At 43.2% G+C, this 26455-nt stretch overlaps 3 protein-coding genes across 4 annotated transcripts; 1 reads left to right on the top strand and 2 right to left on the bottom strand.

Annotated features, from left to right (window-relative positions):
* Window positions 1–882: 882 nt before the first annotated feature.
* On the bottom strand, window positions 883–15341 carry LOC146549400 (synaptotagmin-like protein 1). Its single transcript, XM_085261749.1, has 15 exons — window positions 15076–15341; window positions 9912–10038; window positions 9474–9625; window positions 9279–9384; window positions 9145–9199; window positions 9035–9071; window positions 8913–8953; window positions 6093–6209; window positions 5789–5955; window positions 5602–5704; window positions 5323–5484; window positions 4861–4939; window positions 4641–4740; window positions 3686–3891; window positions 883–2334 (listed from the first exon to the last, which is right to left on the bottom strand). Exons 2-15 carry the CDS (start codon window positions 10034–10036, stop codon window positions 2192–2194), a joined length of 1593 nt encoding a protein of 530 aa, XP_085117875.1. The 5' UTR covers window positions 10037–10038; window positions 15076–15341; the 3' UTR covers window positions 883–2191.
* A 1179-nt stretch (window positions 15342–16520) lies between these two features.
* On the bottom strand, window positions 16521–19593 carry cd164l2 (CD164 sialomucin-like 2). 2 transcript variants are annotated; one of them, XM_085262394.1, is made up of 6 exons: window positions 19315–19593; window positions 18830–18916; window positions 18531–18623; window positions 18399–18440; window positions 18061–18220; window positions 16521–17842 (listed from the first exon to the last, which is right to left on the bottom strand). In XM_085262394.1, exons 1-6 carry the CDS (start codon window positions 19574–19576, stop codon window positions 17827–17829), a joined length of 660 nt encoding a protein of 219 aa, XP_085118520.1. In that variant the 5' UTR covers window positions 19577–19593; the 3' UTR covers window positions 16521–17826. The 2 variants fall into 2 exon arrangements, with proteins under 2 accessions (XP_085118520.1, XP_085118521.1); XM_085262395.1 differs by lacking the exon at window positions 18399–18440.
* A 3569-nt stretch (window positions 19594–23162) lies between these two features.
* gpr3 (G protein-coupled receptor 3) lies at window positions 23163–26142 on the top strand. The gene is made up of 2 exons (XM_085262144.1): window positions 23163–23408; window positions 24494–26142. Exon 2 carries the CDS (start codon window positions 24524–24526, stop codon window positions 25517–25519), a length of 996 nt encoding a protein of 331 aa, XP_085118270.1. The 5' UTR covers window positions 23163–23408; window positions 24494–24523; the 3' UTR covers window positions 25520–26142.
* Window positions 26143–26455: the final 313 nt, after the last annotated feature.

Raw genomic sequence — 26455 nt, 5'->3', positions numbered from 1 at the left:
TCTCAAAATATTAATCATTCATTTAATGTATTATAGCCCAATATTATTTATTTTAAAAATGACTTTCTCATATAAAATGTACTTGTTTTTCCAGATTGTAGCATGCTTGCAAGGCATTTTCCAATATACAGTGCCCCATTCCTGATGAGTTTTTGGGGTTTTTTTGCTCCCATTTAAGTTTATGAGACAAAGCAGCAAGGCAGCTAGAAATGATTGTTTGATGGTCATTGGATCAGTCGTTAATCTGCTCTTGGAGTTACTTGGGAGGGCCGGCCACTCCTGACAAGATTCAACATTGTTTTCTGTTTGTTGATAATGGCTGGAGTCCCAAAGCACTAGAAATGGCTTTGTTGCCCTTTCCAGTCTGACAGATGTCAGCGACTTTGTTTCCCAGCAGTTTCTTTAGAGGCATGATGTGTTACTTTTTGAAAACTTTTAATCCACTTCACTTTGTCGCATAGGTTCTATTACCATGTCATTTTTTGATTCAACAGGTCTGTGATGTGGTTAAAGTGAATTCATGATTTAACAAGGAGAACTTTTTCCCTTGAATAGATTAAATCATTTAAAAACTGCATTTTTTAAATTTACTCAAGTTATCTTTGTCTAATATTAAAATTTGTTCTGAAACATGCAAGTGTAAAGCATGTATATCTGATGATTTAAAGGGCAATTTTGAGGGTCTAATGCAAATAGATACACAACAGATATGTAAGGAGAGTACGTCCACCATCAGCCCCCCACAAAATAAAAGTGCACAGTCACTTTAATTTAGTTTTTCAAGGATGATTCAACACCGTGGACCTGCTAGAGTCAGAAGTAATTTTCAACTGATGTCTCTCGGCTAGATATCATATTAGACATGAAAAATGAGTCAAGGAGAAAACAAGGACAACCTGTAATTTCTCATGACAAAAAGCTTACAGGAGTAGAAGATTAATACATTATTTTAAGCAGACAGTGTTGTGAAGCAGATATCAAAACAGACTGCAGTTCTCAGAAAGAAACCTCAATGGTGAATATCTGCAGGGCACACAAAATTAGAATTAGATAACTATCCAAGGCAATAATAAAAAGTAATAAAATAGTAAACCTAATTATATAAAGACAGAATGACCGACATTTAAAAATTCACCACAAGAGCTTAGTGTTTCAGGGGAAACTATGAAACCAATAACATTTAATTCTTACAGTGTCTTGCAGACGTTTTTTCAACAATTAATATTGCCTTCAAACAGCCTCTTTATACCAATAATACTGGACTTCCAGTATCTGGTGTCAACAAGAAAGGTGCAACTTAAGGAAAACCTGCGATGAGATGCAGAAATCACAAACGTTAAGACACAACACACAGACACTTACTGTTATTCCAGCTTGAAAAAGTATTGTAAATATTGCCATCTGCTGGACACAAGTTATGAATCATGATTCATGTAGTAAATTCTTACTTGGTGAGAAATATAAAGAAGAATAGCTGATGTGAAAAATAAAATTTATTTTTAGGGAAACACGGAAACAGGCCCTTTTCTTCTCACTTCTTTGCCTGTGACCGTCACTGCGCCCCCTGTCATTTGCTCAGTGTGTCGAGAATTTGTATACAGTCTGACCACAAGGTGGTAGTCAGCTATTCAGTCAAAAGAGATTAGGTGAGTGAATTCAGCTGCAAGGACTTTCCAAATTACTTACAATAGGGATACCTAAAAAAGATACAATTATCTGAATGAGGAGAATTTCTCACAGTGAAAGTCATCAGGCCTGCCTTTCTTAAATTGTCTGAAAGGGCTGAGACTGCGTTTGAAATAAAAGGAAAGACCTCCCACCCCCTTCTTACTTCATGTAATATCACAGAGAAGTCACTAAGCCAGGGCACTAATGACTCAACACTTAGATTTGTACTTCATAAACTACACTGAATAACAAAAAAGTGCCTCTTTGCCAGATTAGAGCCAGACTGAACCGATCCAATCCACTCCGTTAAGGCAAAATATTATACCACTGCTTACACCTCCCTGTGTGTTTCTGTGCCATGTACAGTATATAGTATGGACATATGAAAAACACCTGTGTGTTTAAGTGTGCATCACTGTGACAGAGAGGTAAATGTGAAGATGTGAAGATGGCTTCCCTTCAGTCCGACCATAATAGCAACGTGCATACGAATGATTCCGCTTGAGTGCAGGATACGTCTGAGTCACTCAGACCGCCGGGTGAGGTTAGTTCTGATCGGTAGCGTTGCGTCAATCCAGTGGTTTGGATTCTCAATCATGGACATCCACACAGTGACTTCCTCTTCTGTGGAATCCATCCAGCTGACGACCTCGCCGTAACTCTGACCTGGCATTACAGAAAACCCACATGTGTGGTCATTATTTATGTTGTGGACTTTACCGCAGCTGTTTTTCTCAAAGAGATGTAAACACTCCCTGCATGTCCATGCACATACACTCCATTTGAAGAAGGAAAAAGGTTTAACCAACAGACTAAAATTCTGCATACAGCCATTGAGAAATCGTGACTACAACCTCCAAGCTAAAATTGACAGCAACAAACAGCCTCAGCAGGCAACAGCTCTGCCTGTGAAGAACACAACTTTGCTCAAAATCTGTCTGTAACAAAACAAATCCTTCAAAGCTGTTACTTCCCACCACTTCTCTGACATGATCTTCTTCGCAGTGAGACATAATGGAGCTGATGCTCTGCCTGCAATTTGATCTTGAGTGCTTCCCACTCCATATAAAGCACAGTAACACAATCTACGAGCAAAAAAAAACAAAAAAAACACCATCAGTATTAAGGATAAGTACTTGAGGGAAACTAAACTGTTTTCTGTATGTCACTAGACACACCTGCTAAATCTATCTTGCAGTCTATGTGGTAGATTTCAAAAGCAACCAAGCAGACGAGGACAGACAGAGACGCTGCATTACTAGCGACGTGACTTCGCTCCGATGACACGACCATATGAAATGCCTGACATGCCAGCAGGCATTAGTTCAGTATGAAGCATTTCACTCTAAGGTTGTCTCAACTATCAGCACTATAGAAAAAAATTAGACAGGTTTTCAAGACACAATCGACAAAGCCTACTATTGAAATATGAGACAAGTGCAACAATTGCATTAATGTTCCAGCCCTGAACACAGGAAGTGCTTTCCTCCTGCAAACCTGTGAAGTATCACAGCACCCACGAGACACCATTTGAAAAGCTTAGCACAAAGACAAGGAGATCCTGTCAGAGCCTCCAGTCAACTACAGAGACAAACAACAGACAGGGAGACAAGAGGAAACAATGCAGTCCCTAATCACTTGGGGCTCTTAGATAGTATTGCAGGTAAGGATGTATCATGCAGCGATATCTTACCACTTTTCACTGTTTTTCACTAGTTATAAAAAAAAATAGCCAGCACAACACGCTGACAAACTATTTACAAAAACTGTTAGAATCACCTTCGTTTATAGTCACTCTCTAGTCAGATTTATGTGTAACAGTAACCACAATCTATTCAAAAAACACAAATTATATAAATATGTGACCTTATTACGATGCTGCATTACTTCTTTGTACTTCTCAGAGGTCAAGTTTTCTTTCTATATCACCTCTTCCTCTGTAACCCTAAATAGTTAGGGTCTTTTTTGATGTGATTTTCAGTTAAACTATTAAAATGTGCAATATAGATGATCTAACCAGTTCCACAGCTCAGACGGACGCCCCCGAGGACATGAGTCTTTAACCCTTCGCGTTGCCACACCGTCAGCTCAGCACAAGCCTCCCTCAAGTCGCTGGTATGGAAGCCGTCGTAGACCATGGTGTGGTTGTAGGTAGGACTGATGGAGTGCTTCACCACCCGGGTCTTCTGACCACTTTGACGACTTGCATCTGGGAGTATGTAGCTTGTGGGGTGTGGAGCAAGTAAATTAGTGGGATTATTTAAAGACTCAAATTACAGGCATATGGAAATAATTCAATATTCATGAAATGCTATCACAAAGTTTTGCCCATTAGGAAGAAAAAAATAAAAAAATCCAAAAAACATACATGATTTCAATTTGGCCAACCTCCCTTTCAAGGCTATCTCCTTATGCACCACTTCCACTGTGACTGCTAGTTTCCAAACTGCTCCACGGGAGTCCCATTCTGACCACCTGACCATGTGAATCTGCTATTTTTCCTTAGGTTACTTTACCATAACGTGCTTTTGATAGAAACCACCTTGTTACCATGCTTGTCTGAACATTTTTGGCCATGCCAACAAATCCTTGCTCACCACCAGCCTCATTTGCAACTTGCACATCTATCCAGTTCTCCAAAATGAAAGTTTGCCACTTAGTTTTGGAGGATATGCAGTGTATAATCACAAGTTCAGAGTGCATCTATGAAAAGTAGAGTGAAAAAATATATAGTTTTTAGGAAATGTTTTGTAGTCATGTTGGAAGCACTGCAGAGGTGCACAACGACATGACCCTGAAGGGGAGATTGACCACATTTGAATCATGTATTGCGAAAATCCCCATGAAAATACGGGGAACTCTGTAATTACTGATAAGAATGCAACATGACATGTAATGTGCTGCTTATACGTAATGACAGAGTAGATAACTGATGACAAAATATCAGGAAATGTGGTGCAGAGCTGACGCACCTTCTAACAAAGGAGTCTACAGCACCTCCTTTGTTGGACAGGAGACCCTGAGCCTCCCGAAGCCAGATGTGAACCTCTCCGGTCAGAGGCAAACCGCCACCTTAACACACACACACACACACACACACACACACACACACACACAGAATGCATGAGATTCGGGTGATTGTGGTACACAGATATAACGTGCATCCGTGTTGTATTAAGGTATTTTCCTCACCTTCATATCCTTCTGGGATGTATTTAATAGAGAACATGATGTTCCCACGACTTCTAATGGAGTCTGGGCTCAGATAAACCTGTGACAGAGCGTACATAAAATAAAAAAAGATGAAGTCAGAGGAAATGACAGTATGAAAAAGAAGGAAAAAAGGAAGCAGGAGAAGTGTGGAAGCAGGGAAAGATTAAAGTTACATAAAACCTAGTTGAAATTCACAGCATGTCTTCCTCTCCCTTCAGCTCTCCCAGACACAAGAGACACCTCCCCACATTCTGTCTCCAACAAAGCTGCTGTAACTGCTGCTACAAAGACACTCAGATACTAAACAAATGTAGATGCAGGCACCACAGTGGGCTGGTAAATATTTATCTGGCACCATTCAAACACAAACACACACACTAATTTATGCAACTACAAGAGTGTGTGTTTGCATGCCACTCGTTGATGCCAGGTCCTTCCTACCCGTGGCTGCAAGTCCTGCCACAGAGGCTGTGTGCAGGTCCAATCCCAGAGCGCCAGAGTCACCTCCACCTCCCCGAGAAATACGTTCCTCCCCAGGGGCTCGGCATGCCACACAGAGAGGTTCAGGGTCCGACTCCGCAGCTCCCCGATCCGCACCTTATACTGAAAGAACATACATCATGAGTGTGTTTTTGTTATTTAGGTAACTTTAGTTAAATGCTGGTGGGGGATTTCTGTGATTGACACTTTATGTAACATGTAAATGACAGAGAGTCTCACTCTGAGTGTCTGATCATAAACTGGGTTTAGGGTCTTCTTCTTCACTGAAGTCTTCTTCTTACTGTGATTTGACTTGTCCGGCAGGAGGTAGGTTTTAACATATCTGTGAAAAACACACATCCATTGCTAGACTGGCTCCATATGGGCCCGGATCACATCACATGCATGCAAACATGCAGTCACTTACGGGTCAGACCGGTTCTTGCGTGCTGCAGCAATGTCCTCACAACGATACACTTTGACCTGCAGCTCCTCCCTCTGGCTGTTGTAAGCCAATGAGTACTGGATACGGCCCCTCACCTCAACCACTCCGAAATCCCCCGAGCTGAACAGACTCATCATGCTACCGCTGAGCTATAACACATACGCAAAGGAAAGATCAGCTCCTACGTCATTGTCCTGAGCTGAGTCATCTTGCGTCGCCAAATAGGCAATTAATCAAATGTGTGTGCGTGCATGCAAGTATGCTGTGCGTGTGTATGTGCATGTACCACGTAGCCCGAATGAAGACTGTTGGTGGAGCTGCTAGTTCTCAGAGAAGAAGGATCCGTCTCTGTCAGGCTGCTCAGCGAGTCAGTGTCCCCATTATAGTTGTCAATCAAGTCTTCCTAAACACACACACACACTCACAGTTCTTATGCAGCGTTATAATTAGACACAAAACATCTGTCATAAACTTTTAGTATACTTTGAAGGAGTTTTTAATGGGTAAAAGTGGCATCCCAACCACCCACACACACACGAACATGCACACACACTCAATACACCATAATAATGCCTCATTTACAAAAGTACCCAGAGCCATAATTTACCACTCAGTAGAAGCCCCTCTGGCTGCAATAACAGATTTCAGTCTTCTTGGATAACTCTGTACTGGCTTCACACATCTAGATTATTTCTGATATTATTTTTTAGAAGATTCCTTCAAACTCATCAGACCGGATCGAGAAAGCATCCATCAACCCGTTTGCTGCCTTCTCCGTGCAGATCTCATTTTACCTTGGACAATCCAGACTGCCAGAAAACACTCCTGAGTAATACTGATTCACTGATATGCTGAAAGGTGATGTGTTTATCCCCATGTCAGGTTGCTTCTTATAGTGTCCTCTGTCTTTGATTGTATTCAGCCTTCCCTCAGCTTTGTCCAGCTGACAAATAACCCAAAGAGTTTTCCATCTTCAGATTTTATCCTTTACTCCGTGCTCCATGGATAGTAGCTAAATTCTGGTCTCATCAGAGAATCTTTTTCCTCCTGCTCTCGAAGACTTGAAGTTTCTGCTTGTATAAGCCAGGTAAGTTCAGAACATCCACTCTGTTACTCTACAGGTAATCAGAGGGGGAGTGGGGCTGTTTTAAGTCTCATCTATTGTATTTGTATAGCGCTTCACTTAGTCCCTATGGACCCCAAAGAACTTTACACTACATTCAGTCATCCATTCATTCACACACTGGTGATGGTAACATTGTAGCCACAGCTGCCCTGGGGCGCACTGACAGAGGCAAGGACACTGGCGCCACCGGGCCCTCCGACCACCACCAGTAGGCAACCAGTAGGCAACGGGTGAACTGTCTTGCCCAAGGACACAACGACCGAGACAGTCGGAGCCGGGGCTCGAACCGGCAACCTTCCGGTTACAAGACAAACTGCCAACTCTTGTGCCACGATCGCCCACATGATGGGCAACCCATCATTCGGACTATCCTCCACACATCATCAATCTGAACCGTGGTCTGAGTAACCCTCGTCACTCAGGCTACTCACATATGGACTCTATACTCAGACCAAGTCTTTTGCACTACTAAGCAAGCACTTCTCCTGTTTTGCATATATCTTGATTGATAATGTCTCCTCATTTCTTGTTTGTTGCTAGAAAAAATGGAAATAGGTGCAGGAACTAAATGAAACATACAAACATGTTTGGAAAAAAGTATAGAAGGGAAAAACAGTGTTAATACAATACTAATAACGTTAGAAGTCAGCATTTCGTACGATCACCTTTATTCTAGCGCAGTCTGAACTCTCTCAGACAAGCTTCTTTTGTCTTATCAAGTAATCTTGTGGAATAGTTCTCTAGGCTTCCTAAAGGACGTCCAGGGCTCTTCTTTGGATCTTGGCTGCCTTTTGTTCTGTTCTCCGTCAAGATGATCTCACAATACTTCAATAACGTTGAAGTCCCTGTCTGGGGAGGCCACTCCATGACTGATAGCTTCCCATTGTTTGTTTTTCTATCCATGTATGCTTTTACTGCATTAGCAGCATGTTTGAGGTCATTATTATGCTGAAAAAATGAAACTGTTACCAATCAGTTGCTTTAAAGAAGGTATTAAATGGTGGATCCAAATCTGATGGTACTTTTATTTGCTCATAATTCAATGATTCAAATCTCCAACACCACTGGCTGCCATACAGTCCCAACTAAGACAAATGCTCCACTGTTTTTTTACAGATTTAAATGACAAATTTCCACTGATTTTCAGTTCAGCACTTGAGCTTTTTCTCCCCGTTTCCCTTCCTTAAGAATGGCTACTTGACAGCCACCTCTCTACTGAGACCATTTGTGATGAGGCTTCAGTAAACAGATCAACTGAAGGGCCAGTTTGTTTAGTTATTTATTGCTAAATAGTCTGTAAGTATTCATGTAGATTAATCACTTGTTCATCCATTGAATTAGGTGCAGTTATTTATCCAAAAACTAACCAAGAAAACAATCCTCTGAAAATGGTCAGACTGATAAAAAATGACTGAAAAAGCACTCAAAGAAAAACTTTGAAAGACCTTCAGAAAGACTTGAGAACTGGTGCTCAAAACAACTAAAAAAAAAAACTACAAGAAAGTCCGACTTCTTGGAAGCAAAATATAAAGAAATGAAAGGTGGTTCAAGACTTTTGCAGAGTACTGCAGTTTTGCTAAATTTGCTGATAAAACTGATTCTCTATATGCTGCACGAGTCTAGCTGAGTCCCTCTTTTCCTTTGCTTGCAACTGTAACACAGCCTCCTGAGAACCATTGCAATGAGTCTGAAATTTTAACAAATGAGACATTTTGATTTATCGAGTAAAAACTGATTGTAAGTGATGACTGATTTGATCAATATATAATTAAATACACAACAAAAACTGCGCAACTTTCTGGAGCCACTGTATGAAAATGATCGTTGAAGTACTGCATTGGCTGTTTTTTGGATTTATACACTGAAAAAATGACAAATATTGACTCAGTGTCTTTGAATAGGAGGTACAATAAAGACCAATTCAACAGTGTTTGCCAGAACCATTAGTCATGGTAATCTGTGGGTGTGTGGTATAATCACCTCAGGTTCCTCCGATTGGCCGTTACTTCTGGTTTCACATTCTGTGAGCACAACATTGAGTTAATAACATTACTGAGGGATGGCTAGAGAGGCACAGACACAGCGGGGGAGGAATTTCATACCTTTGGATGATGAGGAGCTGTTACTGTGCTGGAGACCCTGTAAATTATTCGTATTTACATGGTTATTAGGACAAGAATGGAAAAAGGGGAAGAAGAATGCACGCACAAACCTGTGACACGGGTCCGTTTACTGTGGATGTGGGTACCGGTTTCAAACTCTGAGTCCTGAAAACAAATATTGGGAGATGTAGCAGCAGATAAATGTTACAATCAGTCCGTTTGTCTCACAGTCATCCCCACAAACCCTTCAGTTTCTTCCTGGTTGCTGTCCTTCACACGTCCTTCAGTCTCGAGTAAAGTGTTGTTGTTGTCCTCTCGCTCCATGTTGAAAAGTCCATTCAGGGACACATCTGTCAGCAATCACAGACAGTAAACACAGACAGACAGAAAACAGTCCTGCTGATCGCTGACAATTGTACTACATGAACTGAAAACTGACCTCTGCTCTTTGTCTTCCTGTGGCGGATGGTGGCGTGGACCAGGTCGCAGCCCGAAGTCCAGTTGAGATGGCGTTTGCTACACTCCTCGCTGAACCACGCCCCTGACAGGAAGCGCAGACGGGTTGAGTTCGTCTCTCTCCGCTCGAGGGTTCTGCATCATCAACAGAGAGACACTCTTTGTAACACCTGATATTCAAAGCAGCTTAATTAAAAGTTATGGCAAAAAAAATTGATAAAAACATGTGACGAAGTATAAGGAAATAATTATAATTGATCACCAACTGTGTCTTACTTGACCTGAACACTAAAGGGAGATTTTGCACCAACACCAAAGAAAGTAATATATGCCTGAGGACCAATCCCACCCATACGGTTACAAACATCCGAAGAGATTAGCACACATATCAGTCAGACTTGAATAAATAGTCACCTCTGACCTTACACGTCCTTCATCACGGCGACGTAACTCCAAGTCACGCTGTACAACCTGCAGGATGGAGGTCTGCTCCTCCTCCGTCAGGTGGCTCAAGTCAAGTGAGGAGTCTCCCTGCTTTCCTTCCATCCCTAAGACAAAAGTGTGTTTGACTATCATTACACAACACAAATAGTGCAGTACAGTACAGTCAACAGTAAAGAAAAAAGAAAATTCGGCAAACTAGCCTTCCAGATTTTTTTCCCTCTTAACAGTAATGAAGGTTTGTCTGGTTAAAGTCATTTGAAAAAGAAAGTTCACATTCCTATAAAACACTAAGTACATCTTGCTGTTCCCATTGGAATTAAGAAGGTAATCAGCAGCCAGGTCCTGCTAATCAAATGCACTTCATTTATGATTATCAGTAAGTGTGAGTGCCTCTTTAAAAGCACAAGTTTGGGAAGTTTGCTGCTCTTTACTTCTATGCTAACACAATGCCACGTTCTTCACTGGAGTGGATGTCCCATCAAATGAAGTTCAAGGTCAGGCCATGTAATGCTCAGAGAAACTGCAGAAAACCCAAGAGCTATAGCCACAGTTAGCATGTTAAATGTTAAATTCATGACGGTGTTAAACAGGACATATCTTCTTATCTCTAAGAAGAATGTGGCAGCACAGATTAGGTTTGCAAAGTTCTAAATAAACCACAAGACCTCTGAAACAATGTCCTTTAAAGAGACAACGCCAAAGTGTTTAGCCACGATGCACAGCACTACTGTCACGCCCTAGCAAACTTTGCGTGTGTGTCCTGTTTTCCTTTCCTTCTGACTTCAGCTGCCACCCATTTCTTCTGAGGAGCTGGTGCACAGCTGGCTCCACTCAGCAATTAACCACCCACCTGCATAAAAGCTGGTGACGGCCCACTTAGTCACTCAGAGTGAGTGCTGTGGTGAGCTTAGGTGTGGGGTTTGAGGTACCAGTGAGTAGCTGTTCCCCCCCCCCAGCTGCAAATGACTGGTTATAGGTGTACTGTTACAGAGCATTTAGTGGTGTGTTTGAGCTACCAGTGAGTAGCTGCTGACAGCAGCGGTGTTTTTCTTTGGTTTGTTAATGATTTCCTTTCTTTTCAGTGTGTTTTAGTTTGTTGACATATTTGTTTGATTGTTATAGTGTAGCCATCTCTTTAAGTCCTTTTTAATAAAGGTTTTTTGTCTTTTCTTTTTCCTCCTGGACTTACTATTGTTACTCCTCATCCCCTTGGCCCTTTTGGGGGACATGACAACCAAACACCTCATACTAGCTGTCAGCAGGTGGTGAAGTGGGGGGATGTTTTGGGCGTGGTTCTCAGCCACAGGACCTGGGCACCTCACAGTCATTGAGCTGACCATGAGCCCCTTTGTATAACCAAAATATTCATGTCAAATATAGCAAATCTACAGCAGAACAACTGAAAAGGAAATGAATCGAGGTGATGCAATGGCCCAGTCAAAGTCTAGACCTTAACCTGATTGAAATGTTGTGGCGACATAGCTGTGCATCAAAGAGAGCCTGCAAACCACAATAAGTTGAAGCAATGCTGATGATGTTGTGTAAGAAGAGTGGACCGAATTCATCCACATATGTTGACCCTTTGTGGGGGAATAAGTCACACAGAAATAATCACCTCAAGTTAATACTGCTAAAGGTATTTCTACAAGTGGTTTAATCATAGGGTGTACTTTTTGTTTTTAAAGGACTGAGCCGAGTCCTGTAAACTTTTTTTTCCCCCACATGTAAAATTTGGTTAATGGTTCACAATTTCCACCGTAATGTGAAGTGTGCTACCAGAGGAGATAGAACGTTGGACCAGGTGTACACCAACATGGCGAATGCGTACAGAGCCCAGGCTTATCCCCACCTGGGTCTGTCAGACCATCTCTCCCTTCTGCTACACCCAATATACACACAAAAGATCAAGAGCACTGGGATTACAACCAAAACCGTGAGAACATGGCCGCAGGATGCTATTCCGATGCTTCAGGACTGTTTCCACTGCACAGACTGGGATGTATTCAAGGTGCAGGACACTGACAATCGTGTCGCATTGGACAGTTACACCTCCACTGTCTTGGACTACATCTGTTTCTGTGTGGACAATGTAACAACTTGGAAACGATTCCGTGTGTTCCCTAATAATCCACCCTGGATGACACACGGAGTTCAACAACTTATTCGAACAAGGAACAACGCTTTCAAATCCGGGGACCAGGAGGCATACAGTGCTGCCAGGGCCAACCTGAGAAGAGGCATCAAGACTGCCAAGCAGCAGCACAGGAGGCGTATCGAGGCCAGGTTTGAGAACAACACAAACCCAAGGCAGGTCTGGGAGGGCATCAGGGCTATCACGGACTACAAAAGAAGAACACCATCACCCTCAGCCGACAGTTCTACTCTGGCTGAGGATCTAAATCTCTTTTATGCCCGTTTTGACAGGGAGAACACCGACCCTGTCCTGTCCCCTCTCCCCTCAACCGACCCTGCTCCGGTCCTGAGCACTCATGAGCTGAGGCGTGTGTTCCGGAGCATTAACGCCAGGAAGGCGGCCGGGCCGGATGGAGTGCTGGGCCGGGTGCTAAAAGACTGTGCTGCGGACCTGGCGGACGTCTTCACCTCTATATATAACACCTCGTTGTCCTGTTCACTGGTACCATCCTGTTTCAAAGCAGCAACCATCGTTCCCATCCCAAAACAGTCAAATGTCACATGTCTGAACGATTTCAGACCTGTGGCACTCACCCCCATTCCCGCCAAATGCCTGGAGAGACTGGTCATTAAACACATCAGAGCTGCTTTTCCACCATCCCTGGACTCGCACCAGTTTGCATACAGGGAGAACCGGTCAACCGAGGATGCGATCGCCACAGTGCTGCACACATTACTGAAGCACTTGGAACACAGGAACACCTATGCACGGCTCCTCTTTGTAGACTACAGCTCGGCTTTTAATACCATCCGGCCATACAAACTCCGTCCCAAACTCCACCAACTGGGACTTAACTCCTCTCTGTGCAACTGGATTGTGGACTTCCTCACTAACCGTAGACAGAGTGTCAGAGTGGGTAAGAACACCTCTTCCACCCTTGTGGTCAACACCGGTGCCCCTCAGGGGTGTGTTCTGAGCCCTCTGCTATACACTCTCTTCACCCATGACTGTATTTCCTCCTGCGCGTCCAATCTCATTGTTAAGTTTGCAGATGACACTACAGTGCTCGGACTTATATCCAACAATGATGAGACAAACTATAGGACAGAGGTGCAACAACTAGAGTCATGGTGCCACGACAATAACTTGGTCTTAAACACCAAAAAGACCAAGGAGATCATTGTAGATTTCCGGAAGAGGGGTCATAACAACCATCTGCCTCTCTTCATTGGCAGTGAGGCGGTGGAGAGGGTGAGCAGTTTTAAATTCTTGGGGGTAACTGTGACCGAGGACCTGTCCTGGGGCAACCATATCACCTCAGTTGTACGGAAGGCCCAACAGCGCCTCTACTACCTGAGGAGACTGCGGAGCGCACACATTCCCAGATCTCTGATGTTGAACTTCTACAACTGTGCCATCAGCAGCGTTCTGACGTATGGATCTCTAGTGTGGTTCCCCAGCTGCACCAAGGCCGATCAGCAAGCACTCCAGCGGGTGGTGAAAGAAGCTGGCAGAATTATTGGAACAAGTCTGCCAGAGATCAGTAATATCTTCCCCACTCGCTGTCTGAGGAGGGTGCACAGTATCCTGCGGGACCAACATCACCCTGCGCGCCACCTTTTCCATCTGCTGCCCTCAGGGAGAAGGTACAGGTCTATACAGGCCAGAACATCCAGACTGGCCAACAGCCTGTATCCACAGGCTGTGAGGCTCCTGAACTCTCTGCCCCCCTCTCACGGACAATAACCATATCCAACTTCTTAATAGCAATGAACTGGTCTGCATTGGTGCATCATATCTTTATTCTCTTCCCCCTCCTGCCCCCCCCCTCTTTCTTAAATAGATAACTATCATATCTGATATCATATCTCACAGTACAATAATATTGAATGGGTTGCATTGTTGTATTTTGTCATGTTTCTCAGGTCTTTGTCTGAATTTCTACGAACATTATTGCTAAGGATTGTCTTATTGCATTGGAGTCACACTGGGTTAAATATGTACACTTGGGTTTTAAGGGGTATTTATTATTTTCTTCTTTTTTTTTTTTTCTTTTTTTTTTTTTTTGGGTTGTATGGAAGCCCCAAACGCAATTTCATTGTTCTTGACAATGACAATAAATAAATAAATACTAATACTAAATACTAATGATGACATTACTTTGCTCAGAGAGGTCTGAAGGTTACAAACTGCACAAATTGTCATTTACATGAAACATAGTAGAGAAATGCTTAAGAGGAAACCTATAATAAAGCTGTTTCTTTTTTTCTTTAAATCACCTGAAGCGAGCTCCCTGGTATCTTTCAGGATGCAGTACTCTTTGAAGCTTTGATACATGCTGTTCCAGGTGAGCCTTTCCTGTCTTCAATGACTTTCACTCCCTCCTACTCTTAAGTACTCTACTGTAGACAGCCTAAAAAACTACATTCAAAAAGATTAATAACAACCTACTACTGAATTCACTTTCAGCTAATGTGAGGCCGAGATGGATGATCTAACCTTCTGCACCACCATGTAATAACTGTTAATGAGTTTTCATGTCCCCAACGCCTAAGGCTAGTTACTTTTGAGAAGTTAACGCATGCGCGTCAGGAACGTGTTCGCCTGTCAACGGGTAGGTTAGAAAACGCCACGCACAAAGTGCTCCAGTTTTCACAAAACACGCCGAGTAATATTAATAACAACGTTGTTGTTCTTATCAATAGTTCCTCCATAAAGCACTCCTTTGGTGTTTTTTTTATTGTTATATAGGTTTAAACCTCTAAAAGTGACTGAACACTTGTTTTTAAGACTGTTAATGGGTTTAATTATTTAGGCTTATTTATTTACGCGAAGTGCCCTTTAGGGAGAAAAGAAATAGGTCAGTGCACTTCTTCTCATTACGGATCTACCGCGAGAGAGGAAACACCTGTCGCAACTTTTCCCTTTAAAGATTAAAGATTAAACTCTCTCCTCTCCCTTCTGTTAGAAACACAGAAAGAAACACACGAAAGAAAAACCGGGTTACCTTATTTGACAGCTTCCACTGGTTCCATCGGGGGGAAAAGTTCTCAGGAAAAGTTTTCCTCAGTGCGATGTGTATGTCTGTGTACGTCGACGCTTGTGTGCTGAGTAAACGGAGTGAACACGCCCTCCAGAATTAGTCCGCACAGGAGCTGCTCTCAGCTGTGTGTGTGTGTGTGTGTGTGTGTGTGTGTGTGTGTGTGTGTGTGTGTGTGTGTGCGCGCGCGCGCGCGCGCGCGTGCTGATACTGTGTATTTGTCTGACTGTGTGATATGACTCACGCGGATGTTTTACCAAACTGCAGGGTGGAGGTGGGATGTATCTTGTAGCTGTCCACACCTGCTAAGCACACACACTCTTGCCTACCTGGCCTTACTGTGCACAAACAAGCACGCAGATATCGAGCCTTCTGGCTGTTTTGAAGAGGAACACAGACCCATACGTGTAACCAGCCTCGGTTTAAATTTGGTAAGGTGTTGGACTTCCCTTTCCCTCAGTGGAACTGCATTGTGTGAGTGTGTGCAAGGCAGAGGGGGGAGGGTAGGAGAGGATGAAAGAAAGAAAAAGGCCCAGTTCTGTCCTTTGTCACCAAACTTGGATGACAGCCACAGTCTCCTCAGATGGGGAAAGCTTTTTTGTGTGGACTTATTCAAGCCTGTATAGGTCCTGGCTCAGACAGAGACCAAAGCATCCAACCAGCCCTCGCTCTGCTCCCCTAAAGAGTCCCATCAGTGCTCTGTTAGTGCCAAATACTGGGGTCCATACTGACACCCAGATATGGTACATGGACAGGTCATTTTTATTAACAGGTCCTTGGTCTTAAGCAGATCATAGTTCAGTTCTTCTGCCGAGTTCTATTTTATTTATATAGTGCTAAATCACACCTCGGACGCCTCAAGCTGCTTCATATTTAAGGTGAAAACCCAAACAATCACATGACCCTTGTGAGAACATGGTAACAGTGGGAAGGCAAGAAATCCCTTTTAACAGGAAGAAACCTCCAGGGGAACCAGGCTCAGGGAGGGGCAGACATCTGCAGTGACCAGTTGGGGGTTATGAGGGGAGGAAATGGAGAAAATAATGATTAATAACTAATGATTAAATGTAAAGTGGTGTTAAGGTGAGTGAATAATAGGAAGTCCTCAGCAGCCTAGACCTAACTAGGGGAGGTTTCAGGGTCACCCGATCCAACCCTGATTAAATGCTTTATCAAAAAGGGTCGTTTTAAGCCTGATTTAAAAACTATGGGGGCTGTCTGTGCCCTGAATCCAAACTATGAGCTGGTTCTACAGAAGAGGGGCATGAAGCTGCAGACTCTGCCTCCTGTTCTACCTTTAAGTACTCAGGAACCACGAGTTGTGTTTGCGTATTTAAATGCAAGAAAGCAAAGACATACCAAACATACTGAGAGACACCTCTTCTTATTCCTAGTTTATTCAGGAAATCCAGTGTCATCACAAAAAAATCAAACAGCTCATATTAATGAGTTTAACCAACATTAGTATTATTTAAACAGGATCACGTCTATGTCACCTGTTTTATAACAGCAATCAAATGGTTCAAACTTTATTATAAATCTGAGAAATCAAGTCAGAGTTCTTCTCCATGACTACCACGTTGGGTTTGTCTGAACTACTGACAGTAAGAGCATCAAAATAAAAGTAATGCACCACTAGAGTCATTACTGGAGGTTTTTATAAAGATTGAAATCCTGACTCTGCTATTAGGGCTCAGGTTTTAGGTTATGGTGTGTCTTTCTCAGTGGTTCACAGGTTGTTATCACAGTTGTTATCTCTAACACTTCCTTTCCATCAGTGAGGTGCAGGTGTCCGAGCTGTAGCTTATTTTTCCCCCCACTAAAATAAGACTGGCAGTAGCAGGCCACCATAAAACAGCCGACCCCAAAGCTGGAAGCAGTGATGTCAGTGGCTATACAAGGACCTGCTGAAAATGTTTAAACAATAACTGGTGAATGAAGCAGCCTGCATGATTTTCTTCTCATGGAAATAGAAGAAGCATCACTGCTAGTAAAGCTATGTAATCACTCCTCAAACCATTTAAAATGTAGGATTACTTTTTTTTTTTTTTCAAAAGGCACCAAAGGAAGGCGTCTCCCTGCATCCGCAGCAGCACAAACACTCACTGCAACTTGACGGAAAGAGGTATAACAGCCTGTGAGTGGATTTTAGGACCTTAGTTACTATATTTATATTATATTAATCAATAATTTCATACATTACAGGTTAACATTTGGTTATTTTTGTTTCAAAAAAACTCTAGAAAGTTATCAAAATGCACATGAACAGAAATGTACTCAAAGACGATGGATAAAATGTTTGTTGTGACCTTGTCTGAACTACAGCCTAAATTTAATAATATAACTGCACCACACTATTTATAACAGTATAAACACCTAAATTACTGTAATTTAAGGTGAATTGTATGATCAAAAAGCAGTTGCATAAAATTCTGCAGAAATCAAAGTCTTGCTTGATCGTGCATCTAACACACTGATCGTGAACTGTAAATACTGCAGTGAGCTCATGCACAGACACTTGTTACACAATGCAGTATTTTGGGAATATGTCCTCGTACAAACACACCCATCCCCCAGGGGGTACACACAGGGACCAGACCAAAAAAACGACAGGGGGAAAAAAGGAGAGGGAAAAAAATTCTTGTCGTCATAACCAGATGAGTCACCGTTCTGCTGTCCTTCTCTGCACCGTCTGCTTGTCCGTCATTTATCTTGTCTTCACTGTGGCTGCTCTCTGCATGAAGACAGACAGAAGAGTGTGTATAGACTGATGGAAAGTGTGTGTGATCAGAATCAAAACAAGACAGGCAGAGATGCTGAAGGTGAACCGTTTGCGCTGTGCATCGTGTGTTGTTGACGATTCCTGCCACCAGAGGCTGCTGTTGCACTTAACACGTTTCGCACAAACGCGTGAGATTCTGTGTTCTCCAACACCTCCGCGCATAAACTCACATGGGGTCGTAGCTGCTCTGCTCTTTGGATTTGAGGAAGCGCATGGCGAAGAATCCGCCTGCCTGCAGACACAGCACGAGTATGATGCCGCCTATGAAGCTGGACATGTCGAACTTGGCCTGGGAGAACTCGGGGGAGGAGTTGGTGTTGCTGTCATCACCTTGAGGGAAAGGACACAGAATTCACTGGTTGTTTTATATATATATATATATATATATTTATAAAGTGCTGTCAGGGTTTTTAGCGGGTGGAGATGACTGGATTGCCTTTAGGGAATCTTTTAGTCAGCTGTTATGGGACTAGGAGATGACGTCTGAAGCAGAGTTGATTCAGTTTACCTGAAACGGTTTTACCACCTCCCGCAGCGACAGACTCTACAACTGGGGAATGAATTATGTAACAGGGTTATGAAGATGGCAGAAAAACACTTGATATCATCCCCCCCAAAATTATGTTCATTTTTTTAATACCTGTGCACAATTCAGACACTCTGGTCCAGCTGCAGTTCATGCCGTTGTCTGCCGAATCCCCTTCATCGGTCACACACATGCCTGTATCATTGCCTGAGGGAGACAGACCCCGGCATCACTCAATAATTCAGTGATCTTCTACAAACCAGGGGAGCTAGTGTTACAGCAGCATTGGTGATTGAATTACTATCAGAGGTCACGTGTGTGTGTGTGTGTGTGTGTGTGTGTGTGTGTGTGTGTGTGTGTGTGTGTGTGTGTGTGTGTGTGTGTGTGTGTGTGTGTGTGTGTGTGTGTGTCACCATTTGGACAAAGCCTCCAGACACAGCCTGTCAGGTTGAGCATGGAATCGCCGACACACAGGTCACATGACTCGGCTTGAGAACAATCTGTAGGAGGGACAACACTGGCAGTTAATTAGCAGTGTCAATCAAAACCCAGCTGGCTGGCCAGTGCCCATTTATTCTACAGCAGCTTCATTATTATATGATATCCTGTTAGTTTGGACAGTATCTGAGAATGCAGAAGTTTATGATGATAAGAAAAAGATAATTGCTTCCTGTTAAACTCTCTTATTTGTGCTGCTTTGTGGTGTGTTAGTAATAATAGACAAAAAGCCATCTTACCAGTAAATAAGAAGTGAGACATTAATGAGGAAAGACAACAGATTAAAGCACGAAAATAGACAGCAGATGGCAAGCTTAGGAAGACACACAAGCAGGTTCAGAGCAAAATATACTGAAATGGACACGCTGTAAGAAAATAAAACATACGGATAGACCCATACCTGGCTGTAGATACACAGAATGGATCACTGCTAGAAGCAGCAGAGTGGAGGAGAGAACAGTAAATGCCACCAGCTGCATCCTGACTGCAACAGACACCTGCGAGCAACACCTGGAAACGTTGGCACTTAAAAGGGAGTTGATTTTAAAAACTAAAAAAAGGCTTTGAATTGAAGTCTCCTCAGCTTGTCCTCGAAAGGGTTTCTGGAGGTGATGATAACCAGGACACAATGACAGATAAGAGTGAGGAGATCTGTGTAACATGAGCGCCACTAAACTTGGTTCCCTGGCAACCAACTGGCCCACCTCAAGCCACCTGAAATGCATGCCAGTTGGAACGGACTGACACCTGTTTACCTAAGCAGGCGGTGAATGTATACACACACCTTCATTCACATATATGTCCTTATGAAGCCTATAAATTAAAGAAGGACTAATGGGAATAAACTGAGCTAAATTAGTGTTCATTTTGATGTTACCTGCACTTAAACGCATGACAAGGTTCTTTGTTTTCCCTGTTGGAACTCTGGATTTAGTGATGTGGTTGCCTGCTTTGTTAAATTTTCTAAAATCCATGTTGTGGGGACCTTGAATGTCTACGCTTCCGTTAAACAGATGTTGATATTTCAACATCATGAAAAGGGTGATCATCAAAGTCACTTGCAGTCAGCTTCATCGGCACCAAATGTCATGTGATGCCCATGAAGATATCAAGAATAAAATAGCTGAAAAATGCTGCTGACCTTTTAAACCTGAGGTTTATGTTGCTATTGTAGCTAAAATTCATTCCTTCAATGTCTTTTGTGACTTATTGAGATTCTTTTATCTACCCAGATCCCCCAAAACATTCAAAAAATGAACAGCTTCAAAAAGGAATTCATGCTAATTCATGTTATTCATACTTACAGCAATACAAGTCAAGTAGAGGAAGGTTTAATAGACCTTGATCTAGATATAACAAGAGCTAATAAGGTCTTCATATCCCTTTAAAGATTTCCAACAGGCTTCTGCTAAAAAAGTACATTGGCTTTTCATCTATTCTGTACTCACATTTTTACCTCGGTGATGAAATTAAGATTTTTTTTTAAAAAACTTTTTTACTGTATACCTTTTAAGCATCACCACCCACCTATTGATAGAATATGTTTCTTGTACTTTATCTGTGCAAATAAATATAAAATATCCCAGATAAATGTAAAGAAAGAGACAAAGAAAACCATTGTAACACTCTGTGACACTAGCCTAGATCGGGATGTTTGTAGTAATGTTACTCTTAATGTGTGATTAGTTGTAAAAGCTGAAGAGGTTACAGTTAAATCGCACATTCCTATTGGTAAAGCTGGATCTGGATGTAAAGGACCAGACGTGAGTATTGAGCATTACTGTTTGAAACTACAGTGAAGTCCATATGGGATTTTGGACAATGACACATTTTCTGTTTGTCTACAAATCACGGCAGTATGTTTTGTTTTTTAATCCAACAATCCAGATGTAAATGAGGGGCAGACTTTGAGCTTTACTTCAAGTGGTTTAACAAAAGTATTACATGATATAAGCAGTTTCAACAGCAATTAAGCAATGTTTCCTGGTTATTCCATGACAAATCAGGCTGGTGAGAGACCTGGAGTTGATTCCAAGTGTTGAGCTCTGTAGATTTTCAGCAGAACTCTCAACATGATGTCCAAAGAGACATAGATGTAGGTGATGGAGGTAAGGCTGAAAAACCAAATAGTCTTGTTAGAGAAATAGCAAAATCCTTATAGGACAGGACAAATCAACAACTGACCTTCTCGGCTACACAAAAAAGCCTGAAAAGCAAAAAACCCCCTCATCTGATTAAGAAAAACCCTTCACATCATCTAAAGACAGAGAATCTGTCCATGATGCCCAGGTGTTCTAGACTTTCAGACTGTTTCATGTTCGTTAAACCATTTGATGTAAAGCTCAGACTCTGCATCTGAATCACATCCTGGTTGTTTGATTTTAAAGCGACTGTGATGTACAGAAAGGCAACATTACAAAAAATTGCGTCATTTCCAAAAACCTGTGGCGCATGGGGTTAGCTCAGAGTACAAAGGTGCTCAGGTTTTGCTTTTTATAAGAGGCTCCACAACGTGCAGCTGGGCAAATGCATCAGCACAAACTGCACAAGTGCTTCCGACCTTTTAAGTTGTCGCTGTGTGATGCAGATGCACTGAGTCACAGCCCCCAATCAGGCCGCAGGGGAAAAAAACGTGCAGGATCACGACAAAACTTTGCAGCTTTATGCAATGATCGCCACCTCCTCCACTCACACCGACGTGGCTCCTTTAACTCCCACATCTCATATGCTCTGGCACCCATTGTCTGGGTAGATCTTTCTTCAGAGTGGCTCGTGTGTGTTAGGAAGCAAAGAAAACACACACACAAAGGGATATTCCGCAATCCTGTTCCACACGATTTCCTCCTCCGCTGTGGGCAAGCAATCTACAACACCGGCCACAGACTAGTTTACACTCCACGGAGCACTGCTAGTATTAGAAAAGATATACATGACATAATAACATAAAGGACAGGGTGGCACACGCACACACAAATAATCTATAATTATTAAGTGTTTTACATTAATGTAAAGCACAGTTAATATTTTAACAAAATAGTTTAATGCTGTGTAAAAAGAAGTGGGTAACATGAGCAGAGCAGCCGTGATTCTGCAGAAATTTGTAGAAGCTGCTTAATACCGGCGACATTTACGAAGGTGACAAGTGTTGCGCCTCAACTCTGCTCGGTGACGTAGGAGGGGTGTATCGACAGGAAGCGTGTCCTAATATGGCTCGAACAAGACGAGATTCCCCCAGTTAGCTCAGCGCCGTGCGCCACCACGCAGACAGCTGTTGAGCCCAGCCTGTAGCGTCCTACGCTTCGTGTCAAACCGGGGGAAGCCACGAATCCCCTGCTGCTGTATTACTGTAGGGGAGGTGGGGGCGTGTATTTCTGTGAAGCGATACTAAAAATCAAAAAAAGACGAGACAAATACGGTGGATAACAAGCAAAATGTACGACTGATTCCTGTCTTTGCTGGATTGTAGGAAAACTCTCACCACCCACGGCCTAAACACAAATGCTCAATCCTCTTAGAAGATTTCTAAATGATTATGAGGCTGTGCGAGGCTCATAAAGACAAGTTATATCTATATATCTATTTATCTTTCTACATATATAATATGTATGTATGCTGATGTTATTTTGAAAACAGTTTTAGTGTATAATACTTCTTGAATTTTACCCAGCACTCCATATTAGTATACCCATATCTCTGTTAGTGCAACCATGCACGCACAGGCCAGTTTTTCACCACTTCACCCTCAAGAATATTTCACCTATGTGCTTTACATAAATTTAAATTGTGTTTAAAAAGAGTTCAGTGTGTGCTAAAGCTGCTCCCCATCATTCGTTCATTCAGCAGGCTCTCTGTCTCCCTGTACGACATCTCCCCATGAGTCATACTCTGAGATTCAGCACCGTGGACAGCGCCAGCGCTTTGCGTTGTGCGCTCACAGCTGCCAAGTTCCAGCCCTGCCCAACACAAACTCGTATCCTCACCTTCAGCAAGGGGTCTGGGTCTTATTGAGAAAACGTGTGTGTCCGTCGATGGTCGTTATTTATAAGAAATGAAAGCATTAGCGAGCCGCAGTGGGAGGGGCGACGGGGCTCTGCCGCATTTTTCTGAATGAAATTACTCCATGGACGTCCCCTCCCACTTCTCCCCGCATCCCTGGCGCCGTCCCTTGATTGGTCGAGGCTCCCAGTCACTGACGTCAGACAGACTCTTGTGGATGAGCCCGCGCGCAAGAACATTCATTCTGCCTCCAGTGAGCGATTCGGCGAGCTTGAAGAAGGAGAGATGCAAGCGACGCCAGGTGAGAGTTTGGCGCAACTTTGGTGAAGACGGGAACGCGGAGCTGTGTCTACACGGGAACCGTCGGTATTTAAACCTGCTGTCGAGCCTTACCGCGAACAGCCTCACCTCGGCTCCATCACCTGTGCTGGATCTTACAGGAGAAAGAGAGAAAAAAATCAGTGTGACTCCCTCAGAGGACTGACTCGTTTAAATAAGGTGAGAGGAATTTAGTACATGCTCGTAAACGTGTCTCGGTACGTGCATGTGTTGGGGGGCACGCTCTACGGTGCAGTGAACCCGCATTTGTATGATACTTAAGGGTCCCCTGCGTCAGGAGGTGGGATATACCTCCTCACTGTGGGAACGGAGAAAGAGCGCGGGGTAGGGGGGGACTCAGTACCCGAGGAGCGCAGAAATAATGCGCTTATAACGTTCCTGCAGGACGTCCAGTTTGTTTTCATGTGTGCGAGCAGATAACTGATAAGATCCTTACCGCGCAGATTTTCTCGTGCATGCATGTTGCACGTAGAATTTATTCGAGGTTCTGCGCCTCTGCTGTGCGGCATCACGAGGAAAACCCAGACTGTGGCTTACATAATAAATCGAGTTTACATATAGCCACGCGCACATATGCCTTAAACTGTAATCCTATTTTAAAATGATGCCGTTCATTCATTCTTTTCAGTGGGCAGCAAATGATAGCCCACCTTTTACAGTCACGTGTTAGCCTGGTGATTAATTAAATATTATATATCTATCCCAAATCATTCAAAATACATAGCCTGTTGGTTGACTGGAAGTTTCGCTCCTTCCCACAAGACTTCCAGTCACGAGATGAATCTCGTGACGTCCCAAAATACAAACACATAGATTTGGGTAACTGTTAAAAAAAAATTGAAAAAAAGTGATAATTTTTAAAGAAATAAAACCTTATATGGGCTTTCAAAACTACCTTTTTTCTACATAGCTATTGGAAAGTAGTTTTTTGTGTTGTTTTCCCAAAATGGAGCAGGTAATGATATCACAAAGAGCAGGAGAACACAACATCTGAAGGTCTTATAGTGGTAGGATGGTTTCTCAATAGCTCAGCCGTGTTGGATTACAAGATTATAGCATTTGAAGCAGCGCATTAGCACATCAAGTGCTCTTCTGCTCTGTGTGATGCTACAGCCTGCATCCTGTGGCTCAAACCACACCAGCTTCTGTTTCTGGAAATGCTGTTCGATGGACATGTGGGAGCTGTGGTAGTGACTCATCTTTCTGATAGTAACGTATTTCTCAATTTTTTCTCTCTCCTTTAGGTTTTATTGGTGTGACTGCTGAACCAAACAATGATCCTGAACGCCACAGACTTGGGCTGGGATTCTGAATCCTCAGGTGCAGAGCCCATCATCCCATCAGACCAACTGGGAAAGTCATCTGCTTATGAACTCCCACCTCTCACAGCGTGGGGCGTGGCCCTCTGTGTTTCAGGGACCCTCATTGCGACTGAGAATGCCATCGTAGTCATCACCATCCTGGCCACCTCATCTCTTCGTGCCCCTGTCTTCCTGCTGCTTGCCAGCCTTGGTATGGCTGATCTTCTGGCTGGTGTGGCGCTGATTCTGCACTTCCTCTTCATGTTCTGTGTGGAGCCCAGTGATTGGTCAGAACTGCTGACCTCAGGACTACTGGTGACATCACTGACTGCCTCCCTCTGTAGCCTAATGGGTGTTGCCCTGGACAGGTATCTGTCTCTGAGCCACGCCCTCACCTACGGCTCAGGCCAGTCACGGCGGAGAGCCGCCATCCTCCTGCTGCTGGTCTGGTTGGGTGCATGCATGATTGGGGCGGGGCCAGCAATGGGATGGCACTGTCTTGAAGACCCAAATTCCTGTTCTGTAGCACGACCTCTGACCCGGACATATCTATCGCTGCTGTGTGGGGGCTTCCTAGTGGTTGTAATGGTAACCCTGCAATTGTACGCTGGGATCTGCCGTGTTGCTAGGCGGCATGCCCATGCCATCGCTACCCAAAGGCATTTCCTCCCTTCCAATCAGTCATATGCAAGCAAGCACGGCAGCGGGAGAGGTTTCTCTAGGTTGCTCCTGGTCCTCAGTGTGTTTGTGGGCTGCTGGATGCCCTTCTCCCTCTGGGGGCTGCTGGGAGATGCGTCCAGCCCTCCTCTGTACACCTATGCCACCTTGGTGCCAGCTGCAGGCAGCTCCCTACTAAACCCCATTCTCTACAGCCTGAGACACAAAGACATTCGCAAGGTGCTGCTCCACGCCTGCTGCCCACACAGATACTCGCACAGCACACACATACACTACCCTGTTGATGTGTAAACTGCCAAACCTCAGCAGACTCAACCCAACATAAGATCTATGCCAGACATATCACCGTTTGTGTGCCAAAATACACTCATTGCTGCACTGACTGTCACTTGGACTCTGACACATGTATACTCCCACACACGCAGGCAGCACTTTTCAGAGATAAAAGTGTTTCTACAAATCAGAATGTACTGAGCTGTCCTGGCTGGTGGCCATCTTGGGACAAAAGATACTGTTTGTGCTGTGTACCTCATTCTCAGTCAACTGTAGCTTCACTGGATTCCCAGAAGAAAACAATCACAGAAATACTATATGTGTATTATACATATATAAATATATATATATATATATAAAACAGACTTGATGAGTATCGGCACTTTACAACAGGATTGGAGAGATTATAAATAGAAGCCTTTCACAGTGTAATGACATGTGATCCAAAGCCTGAGTTCATTTACTTGAATGTCTGCAAAGCAACATGTTCTATAATGTTGAGAGTATATTTTGCACATGTTGTTAAAGGCACTTTGAAACATACTGACAGTATGTTCGAGTTGCACAACCATTTTTAAAAAATTTTTTTTTTTTTAAAAATGAATATTTTATACTGGTGAATAATAAATGATTTTTTTCTACCAAGTAACGTCATCCTTCTTCACTGCTAGCAGGGCTTTTAGTGCTTGTCTCTTTCCATCTCTCACTCTTTAACTCGGACCGCTGCTGCTGTTCCTGTATCTTAAATTATTTCGTGTTCGAAGCAATGGGCGATGTTATTACCGTCCTGGAGCACCCACTGCATCCTTGAAGCAGCCGTGGCATGAGAATGCGGCGATTATGCAAGAGGTTTCTCTCTCCTCCTACCAGTTTTCTGAAAATTTCTGCAGTCAGTTCGTTTTCACACTCTCTACGCACGCGGCACCGAGGGCTATGAAAGGTGTCCAGCAAAGA

The sequence above is a fragment of the Mchenga conophoros genome, linkage group LG22 (genome assembly GCF_057382185.1).
Source record: "Mchenga conophoros isolate Kocher_MC1m ecotype Shallow Benthic linkage group LG22, M_conophoros_male_GT1.1, whole genome shotgun sequence".
Lineage (NCBI taxonomy): Eukaryota > Metazoa > Chordata > Actinopteri > Cichliformes > Cichlidae > Mchenga > Mchenga conophoros.
This window is presented reverse-complemented; position numbering and strand designations above follow the sequence as displayed.